This window comes from Rutidosis leptorrhynchoides, chromosome 2 (assembly GCF_046630445.1).
Source record: "Rutidosis leptorrhynchoides isolate AG116_Rl617_1_P2 chromosome 2, CSIRO_AGI_Rlap_v1, whole genome shotgun sequence".
Taxonomy (NCBI): domain Eukaryota; kingdom Viridiplantae; phylum Streptophyta; class Magnoliopsida; order Asterales; family Asteraceae; genus Rutidosis; species Rutidosis leptorrhynchoides.
This window is the reverse complement of record NC_092334.1, coordinates 707,747,420-707,757,439: the sequence shown is the minus strand read 5'-3', so window position 1 is coordinate 707,757,439 and position 10,020 is coordinate 707,747,420. Positions and strand designations below refer to the sequence as shown.

Below are 10,020 nucleotides of genomic sequence, written 5' to 3'. Positions count from 1 at the left end.
CTAAACCAAGGTCGCGAACGTCAATTTCTTCGAACGAAGGTTTCGAACCACGCATATAATCGTACTCTTTATTTTCATTACGGAATTTACTACTGTAATACACGTCAAATAAGACAATAATCGGTGGGATCGTTAACATTTTTAAGTTGAGAAATTTAATAAGTTTTGAGTTGATGAGTTTAGTAATGGTGTGTAGGTGTATAGGCAAAACAATCAGCTAACAATGTCGTCCCAGAAGCTTTTCCGGACGACATGTCGTCCGGAAATAAAAATCCCCGCGAAAATTTTCGAGCCAATTTTTTCTGAAAATTACCTTTCCAGACGACATGTTGTCGTCCGTGAAAGTTGGTCAACATTTCAGGCAAAAGTAAGGCAGAAAAGCAATTTTTTCGACTTTTCCGGAGTAAAGGTGTCGTCGCAAATAAACGATTTTCTAGCGGTGTACGGAGTATACAAAATGGTCAAAACCATAAATACAAAATCAAGTTTAATTACGGAGTAGTATTATTTATCCATATAGATATTAACAGTATAACTAAAAAACAAGTACTGTAATATATTTGAATTTCTATACCTTTGTTTGATTATATGTAGTACAACATAACAGTATAACTAAAAAAGTAGTATATTGTTATTTTTATACCTTGATTATATATAGACTATAGTACAACCAAAGTAATTACTCCGTAATTAACAATCCCACATGAACGTATTACCACCATTATCCGCCACTTGATCGGAGCTATAATCAAGAATGCCATCGATATCAGCCACCGCCCACGATGGGTACAACCACTGATCCACCGAGTCGACCATCACCAACTCTGTAGACGGCTCGGGTGAGTTCAAACAGCCTTCTAAATTCGGTAACTCAATAATCTCACCGAGTTCTTCCGCCGCATTTTTATCAACAACCACCGGTGGTTGTATTGGTGGCACTGCCGTTTGCATGCTAGCTGCTTTGGCGGCGGCTTCTTGTACATCACGTGGAGATAGAGACACCGGACGAGGTAACGTGTCCTTGAGTTCCGGAAAATTAAGGATAGCCGAATTACCTGTTTTTCAAAATAGTTTTGTTTCAACTACATATTTAATAATTGCAATTTTAATCCATTAGTTGTAACTTCAGTTCCCCTGTTTTTCAAAATAGTTAACAAAAGTAGTTTTTATTTCAACTACATATTTAATACTTTAATAATTGCAATTTCAATCCATTAGTTGTAAGTTCAGTTTCAATACCAATATTAGTACTTTAGTTTATCGGTTCCAATGTTTAAAAAAACAATACAATACAATACAAAAAAAAATCGTAAAGAAAATGCCTCTAAATTTATGTAAGTAAGTATATTCTGAAAAACTTGTTATAATCGCTTAGAGTTCTTAAATGATTATATAAATATGAATTTTTTTTGTCAAATCTTGAATATAATCCAAGAAACTTATATACAAACTAATCATAATAGTTTAATGGTCGACTTTTAACATCCTTATAAAATGTCTTCATACCCAGTTAGCCTAACTAGAAAAGTTTTATTAGTTTATCCGTTTAACATTTATGTTAGATGAATGAAAGTATATTTAGATGAAATAATTAAAAGTTTGTACTCACGGAGTCACGGGGTTTAATTTGCACAATACAACATTACCTTTGATCGAAAAGGCGGCTACATCATGAGCTCTAGCAGCCATCTCGGCCGTGGAAAATGTTCCTAGCCAAATGCGAGATTTTTTTCTAGGTTGTCGGATTTCAGACACCCATTTTCCCCAACTTCTCATCCGTACACCTCGATAAACAGGATGCTTGTAGCTTACATCTTTACGATTTCTCTTTTTCGATTTGGATTCTTTGATATGAACTTTGGGATTTGGAATGGCCGTAGAACGTGATGAAGATGACTTGGAATATGAAGAAGAAGATGATGATGAAGTATTGGGTTGGGAGGTTTGTTGGATGGTAGCCATTGATGATTTTAATGCAATGTTATGGAAATAATTGTACGGAAGATTTTGAGTGTGAGTATTTTTCATGCTAGAATACGAGTAATTTATAGGGGCAGTGTTTGAATATGTAGAATTGTTTTAAGCGGGTGGTTATAATAATAATTATTAGAGTTGTAATCACTTGAATTCAATTATTTAAATTTAAAATTCAATGGACCAATAAGAGCGTGATATTTGGCGCGACAATCATTTGTGATTGAAAAAAAGATTTGAAAAAGATTTGTTTTTTTTTTTTGAAATTTTTTAAAAAAAATATTTTTAAAAAAAATTTTAATTTTTTTTTTAATTTAACATGTCAAATCCAGTCACACGTGATTGTAACACACAATCACATATGATTGTAAAAGACAATCACATGTGATTCTGCATGTCAAATCCAATCACATGTTATTGAAAAAAAATTCAAATTTTTTATTTCAAAAAAACATTTCAACCGGAAACAAACTTTAATTCGGTGATTTAATCAAGTTTGTTAGCGTTTCGTGATCATATCTTCAAATTTTCAGACTTTAATTCGGTGATTTGATCAAGTTTTGATCAAAAACTTGATGTTTAAAGGTTTTAGCACAAACTGAAATTCGTCATTTTACTAAAAAAAAATTTGTTCAACCACATGTGATTGGATTTGACATGCAAAATCATATGTGATTGGAACATACAATCACATGTGATTGGCATGCAGAATCACATGTGATTTACTGCATGTCAAATCCAATCACATGTGATTGAAAAAAAAATTCGAAAAAAATAATTAAAAAAAAAAATCTTCTTTAATTTATTTTTTTTCAATCACATGTGATTATCGCGCCACGTGTCGTACTCTAATTGGTCCCTTGGATCTCAACTTAAAAGTTGATTTCATTTATATATTCCTCATAATTATTAATATGCATATATAGAGAGAACTTCAAAAAATTTCGGTTTTACTGTCATACTCACTGTTGTAAACGGCGTCCGTTGCGTCCGTTGCAACGCCCGTTACGGCGTTTTGGTGACTAAACCGTTTCGACCCCGTCCCGTTTTTTTATGAGCTGGTCAACGATTAAAAGTCAGGTTAAATGCAGGAAAAATTGGGCCAACGCCGGTCAAAATTCAGAAGTTCTGTTAAAATCGGTCATAAGTCGGTCAAATCAATCAAAATTGACTTAGTTTAGTATTCCATTTCGTATTATATTACCGCTAATAGCAATTATAGGTACAAACTTGTCAACGAAGGTTTTTTAGCTCTAAAATATGTGTAAATATATATTTATATATATATATTAGTCAACATCCGTTTCGACCCCGTCTCGGCCCCGTTTTTTCCGTTGCGACGTTTTGAGGTCACTACCGTTTCGGCCCCGTCTCACGTCTTTTTCGACCTTGGTCATACTACATTTGATGTAGGTGTAAATTGTAACACAATGGACCATGTGTAATACTTATATATATATATATATATATATATATATATATATATATATATATATATATATATATATATATATATATATAAGAAAAAGTTTGAAGTGAGGTACTTTATTGCCTTTCATGTTTTCAAGTTCGAGTCCCTCCCCTCAAAAAATATTCGTGGAATTTATTTTCTGAAAGTCGAATTGCTCCGGAGAAGGTTTTACCGACCCGTATTCAGGACTCAGGTCCGACCGCCTGCCCTTCGGGATGGTATAAGGTTCGGATCCCTGTAATGCGGTTCGGGTTTCCTACCCGAAACCCCGTGCGTGCGTGGCAAATGTGAGTATTCGATGCAACAAATTGCCTTTCAAAAAAAAAATTATTTTTTTAAATTTGATTATCAAAATATTTTCTTCTCAGTAGCATTTTTAATTACGGGGTACTAACTATTTATGATAATTAATTTGATACATTTTTTAAAACGAATGCGATTAAAACGGGAGATGATCGCAACGGGTGGTTTAGTCCCCCTCGGGTGATCTCAATCGTTGTTCAAAAAAAAAAAAACAGTTTAATCATATTTATTCTTAATTTAAGTTCATTTCGAGTAAAATACCGTAATGGAAAATATATATCTGTGTGACAATGGTTGATATGCATATTGTAATTGTAAACTATTAAAATATATATATATATATATATATATATATATATATATATATATATATACATACTTAATTTTATTGTTGCAAACAGTTTATCATAACAACATTATGTGGGTCTGACTAGCTAATTATAGAAAATTAAATTATGCGATTTTGGTGGGTTTCACTGTGTTTTTTGTCAAACAAGATACGTGTAAAATAAATTTTAAAGGAAAACATATAGTCTTGTACAACAATAACAATCTCGTCCTCAACATCGCGCGGATAACCCCTACATTTATTTCTATCTTCCTCCAAATATATTATTCTTTTAAAAAAGTAGTATTTTATACTATCGTTGAAATGTATAAAGGTTTTATGCATCGTGGTTAAATATTTACGGAGTATTTTGTACTGATCATAAAAAAAACATCATATCTTTTTAGCTATTAATGATATCTATGAAATTTACGTTAATCGGAAAGAAAAGTCCTTGGTTAGTTGAGGTTCTTTTTTGTTGTTATCGTCTTGTTAGTTATGTTGTTAATTTTGTTTGCTCCGGTTGTTTTGTATGTAGTATGTAATGTTTTGTTTGTTGTTGCGAGGCGGGTCTCGAGCTTAGTTCGCTAATGATTGTTTTAGTTCGGTAGGTTTATCTTACTTCCTACGAACCTCGTTGTCTATGTTTGTTGTTGTTCCCCGTTTATCCTTTTCTTTTTTCAAGGAAAGGATTTGTTATATGGTATAACCCATTTATTAACAAAAATTAAACCTAGCTAACCAAATGACATAACGAATATAATTAATCAACGGTCACATCAACAAAATAAAAAATCATTTATTAGGAACTTACCCAAAACAAATATAAACATAGGATCTAACAATCAGCAACACTAAAAGATAAAAAGTGTTAGTAATTTTAGTGTAACCTAACAATTATTTTAGGTCATTGTAATTTACTAGAATGTGGAGGACACGCCCATAAGAGTTAACCTGAACCGGCACCCTAACAAACTAATAAACACAAGCTAAACCATTTCCGGCAAAGCTCCGAGCTTTCAGGAGAACGTTAAAGGTCGCAGTGTGGCCAAAAATTAGGAACAAAGAGAGCCTAGCTGCCACAATTCATAAGAAATCGTCACAAAAATGAATTCGTCAGCAAAAACACCCATCCTACACGTAGGGCAGAAACCAAATCTCCAATAGGGAGATAGTCGCTTGGCACAACCCCGAGGGTGTAAACGAAACCAAACTGGGAATGAAACACCACAACAACCGCAACACTACTCGCATACCACCACCAATGATCACCCTCCCTTAACCACGGAAGTCCACATCAACTGGGAATGAAACCGCTTTCTAAGTCAATGAAAAACATCTACCTCAAGCACCACCACCAGGCACCGTCAGAGACACTACCAATGAGGTGGTGGAGCTCCAACAGATCCGACAATACCCGTGTATCCTAACCAGAAAAAGCAAAGTCCGGTGGTCACCGCCAACATGGTGGTGGACCACTACATCACCATCTCGGAGAGAATGGTACCATCAAGATTCCGGCGAGAACACCACCGGAAGAGCCAACATGAACAACAATCGTCGGTAGCCTCCACCAAAAGGGTGGTGCACCACTGACATCCGTTATCCTTGTCAACTCCGAAGAGCGGTGGATCACCGTCAAAAGTTACGGAACGGAGCGCGCTAGAGGAGTTCTAAGCAGCCGTAGTCGGACCTACCACGAGAACAGTGGTGGATATTGACTACGATTGCCGAAAACGACCTCGACCACCACACTCAAGCTAAACGACCTCCCGAAAAAGCAACAACTTCACTAAAGAAAGCATCAAACTCAATAATGGGGGAAAGGGATCAGATGCACACAACTCCTTCCACCACGAGATTGGCGGTGAAAGAGGGTTAAAACCGCTAGACACAGCCGAATCCACCAGAGAGATAAACGAAACTTATACGAAGAAACTGGAAGAGGAAAAGAGAAATAAGCAAAAAAGAAAAAGTAGATCCCTCCGGGCCACCGATGAGAGGTCGTTGTCAGGAGGACAGACGAAGCTGAAGAGGCTACAATGGTGAAGATAGATTCTGGCGCAAAGGTGAAGGAAGAAATTAGGGTTTGTGTTGAAGATGCGCGAAAATAGAAGAAACTAAGGACATAAAAAGTCATTAGTAATTTAATTGTGAAGCATTTGACTAAACTAAAAAAAAATACTAAATCAATGTATTAATAGATTGTTATACATCGGGTTTGAATATCTAAAAAATGTCAATAAGATCATAGCTTTTCCCGCCACAAAGCGATTCAAGTCTCTTTTTCATAGGCGCCAAACTCTGAAAGAAAGAGCCCGTCATTCATTTTTGGAGTATATTATAGTAATAGTAATAGTATTATTATTAACTATTAATTATTACTCCATTCGTGAAGTTGTGATGTGGTCCAGCGGTTGGTGGTCTGCCTCTTTTAGATGAGGTCAGGAGTTCGACCCCCGTTAGTTACATATTAAAAAACACAATTTCATCCTTGTCATGAAATATCCACCCATGGCACATTTCACATATCGTTTGGGGGGTAAAGGGGAGGGGGTTTTACTTGGCCGTGCCCTTGGATCGGTTTCAAGGTTTCCTCCCGGGCAACGATGAGAGCAGGATTATTATCGTTGCATCGGCATAGTTGAAACGGGAGATGATCGCCAATGGTGATTTAGTCCCCCTCGGGTGATCCCAATCGCTGTTAAAAAAAATAATAATTATTACTCCATTCATCTTATCAAAAATGTTTACTATTTACTTTTGTAGTCTATATTCTATAACTTTGACTTTAAATTCTTTTATTTGTGTTATATGAAATTTGATGAATGTCATATGGAGTAAGAATAGAAGACTATGTTAATAATGGACATTTTTTTATGGAACTGAAGTATTAAAAATTGAAAAACAAATGAAAGGTTAAGATGTCTAACAAATTTAATGGGTACCACGTATATTTGAAGTACTAATAATTCATAATAAAATCTTGTTCCGACTAATTTGTCTTTTATTATTTCAAAAAAAAATTGTCCGTTGGGACAATGACATCCATTGTTTTATTTTCTTCTGCCCGTTACGCGGTTGAATCTTTCAAATGTTTTATTATGGTTTTGGTTTCTTAAAGTAATGCCACGACTAGTTATTCGTTATCAACAATGAGGTGGTGTCTAATATTCTCAGTTTAACTCACAGATTTATCAAATATAATTAAGAGTAGATTATGTATGATTATTATTGATAACGCTAAAATTATACATATTTTATACATACTTTCTACACGTTATCCCGTCATTTAAATATAGTGTTCGAACCCTTTTTGGATAAAAGTTAATAATTTTTGTGAAAACATGCTTTTAATATGTTTGTTTAGAAAGTGTAATAAAACGGATTTAAAAAGTGAAGAAAAAGAGCAAAAAAGTCAAAGGTTAGCCGCCGGCTAAAGGTCTCCAAGCCACCGGCTTCACAGAAAATTTCAAAACTCAAGTCAAAAAATCGAAGAACTTGTTGACCAAAGAAAATACATCAGAGCCGCATGTTGGGTCATCTGAGCCGCCAGCTAGATTTACTTGTACGTAAAGCTCAAGTTCAAGATAAATATGGAAAAGATTTGGTTAAATCCGGAAGACACACAAGCCGTTGGCTGGAAAAGCTAAGCCGTCGGCTCAACAACACGGTTAAAGTTAAATTGGCGTGAAGATAAAGTTAAACTTGAAGAAAAAGTCACCTACTAAGTCTCAGCAGCCGGTTAGAGAAATTGAGCCGCCGGCTCAGGTGGCGATTTTCGAAATCTATAAATAGAGGCTGAATTTTGTTGTTTAGGAGAGCAGAAAATTTTCATAGTTTGTAGTTACGAATTTTATTAGCTTTAGGGTTTATATCAAGTTTCTTTTATTGTAAAATCTTTTAAGGATTCAAGACTATAACACTCCAGAATTATTTTTTTTTAAAATACAGCGGAAGACCTGTTTATCATATACATATCATATAAAATTCACTTGATTATAATATACACATTAATAGTTAAAAGTCCGAGTGTTATATATTCAATATTAAAACAACTTTTAATATAAAGGACACGACATCAGAGTTTCCGGCTTTGTCAAACATATCTTCCAGCATCCCATCTTCACCTGATAACTATCATACAACAAATCCATAGCGTGCAGGGAAGATGTGGGGGGTTAGCACGAAGCTAAGTGAGTGTAACTAACAACAGATAATAGTATACAGAAACTGTCATACTAATCATGTCACATAATCTAACACATAAACATCACCCAAGTGCCGTCTACAGAGACTCTGGCGGCTCGGCCAAACTATTAACCACCAGTTGATCGAACTGGGGCTTACCAGAAGTTCCTCTACCACCGTATGTATATATATGATCCACACGCGACAGACACGTAATTTAGAAAGATAATAAATTACACTTGCATAGCAATCTTGCTATTGTTAGGTCTAGTCGAAGAACCTTCGTTTATATGCGTTTGATTGTCGATTGCATGAGAACTTGATTAAGATTTCTTCAAGCTGGTAACTGGAGATGATCTGATTAAGTTTATTAGCTTATCTATTTTTCAGCCTAATTGTATGTTGCCTTAGGCCCCATCATAAGATTAAGATGATATGTATTATGTGATTATTCAAATAATATGAATTAAGATGTTAACTTTGCACATCCACTTAGTTGACATATACTTTAGGTCCTACTTTGCATGTTTTATGTGATTTGTAGCTTAACTTTTTAGGAATAGGAATTGGTCTACGTTTGCTATGTGCTACTTATCAATGTAAGTACGAAAGTATATAATAGATTCCTTCAAACATTGTTAGTCCTTGTAATCACCTTCCGTTTTTAATATATGTTTCCTATCTTTCCTATTCCTTATTTTCGTTAAATTACTTAATTAAGATACTTAATTAATCACTTCTAATTCTTTCCTAAGAATTAGACTAAAGATAAATAAATAACAACTTTTATCCGCTTCTACGCTCTCTTGGGACGATAACCTAAAATACTACACTTGACCGGTGATGATGTAGCGTGAGGGTACGAAATAGTATTAATTTTACTACGAAATACTACAAAATATTACACAAGTTTTAATTATTTTACGGATGGATATACCTAAACCTTGCTACAACACTTATAGGCAGTGTACCTAATCGTAGAGTAGTGTAGTTTTTAGTAAGTCCGGTTCGTTCCACAGGGAGCTGGTGAAGTTAACGCTATATTATTAAGTTTATTTGTAAAAATATATATATAAATAAGTAGTAGTATTATTATAAAATGGGGGTTTTACCGTTTAATGACCGGTTTGTCGATTTTAAGCGTAAAAATAAATGACAAAAATTAAAGTGCGTAAAATAAATTGCGATAAATAAAATGACAGAAAATAAAATGACAGAAAATAAAAATGCGATGAAAAATACAATAAAACAATTATGCTTATTTAAACTTCCGTAATCATGATGTTTAACGTTTTAATTTTAATTAATTGTTACTCGGGTTAATTGTCCTTTGTCATGGTTTATTTGATACCTATCTGGTTTTTATCCATAATAGTCCATCGGTCATAAATATAAAGTGCGAGTGTCCTCGTCAAATTACCCTTATACCCGAAGTCAAATATTCCAACTAATTAAGGATTTAAACTGTGACGCAGTTATCACTTCTGTCAACAATTACACCAGTTATCACTGTATGTAATCTACCCCTGTTTTGATTAGATATGAATATTAATTTACCCACTTGATCAGTTTGAATAATCAATTACCCAACCCGAATAATTAATTAAATGATTATAATAGATTCCATATGAACGTCACTACATAGGACAACCATAATCATTATTAATTATTAGGATAATTAATTTGAAGATAGGTTCGACAGACTCCAATGAGTTGTCACTCAATTAGACAATACCCCCCATCTATTAATAGT

General features: G+C 34.3%; 1 protein-coding gene across 1 annotated transcript; it reads right to left on the bottom strand.

The window, feature by feature from the left end:
• Window positions 1-577: 577 nt before the first annotated feature.
• On the bottom strand, window positions 578-1,962 carry LOC139894178 (dehydration-responsive element-binding protein 3-like). The gene is made up of 2 exons (XM_071877386.1): window positions 1,647-1,962; window positions 578-1,055 (listed from the first exon to the last, which is right to left on the bottom strand). The coding sequence occupies exons 1-2, from the start codon at window positions 1,960-1,962 to the stop codon at window positions 691-693; spliced, it is 681 nt and encodes a 226-aa protein (XP_071733487.1). The 3' UTR covers window positions 578-690.
• Between the last annotated feature and the right edge of the window lie 8,058 nt (window positions 1,963-10,020).

Bases quoted from the DNA above. Each gene is read 5' to 3' on its own strand.
- LOC139894178 (XM_071877386.1), bottom strand. From the start codon at position 1,962: ATGGCTACCATCCAACAAACCTCCCAACCCAATACTTCATCATCATCT. The intron at 1,056-1,646 runs GTAATGTTGTAT...TTTGAAAAACAG, and splicing joins AGCCGCCTTTTCGATCAAAG to GTAATTCGGCTATCCTTAAT.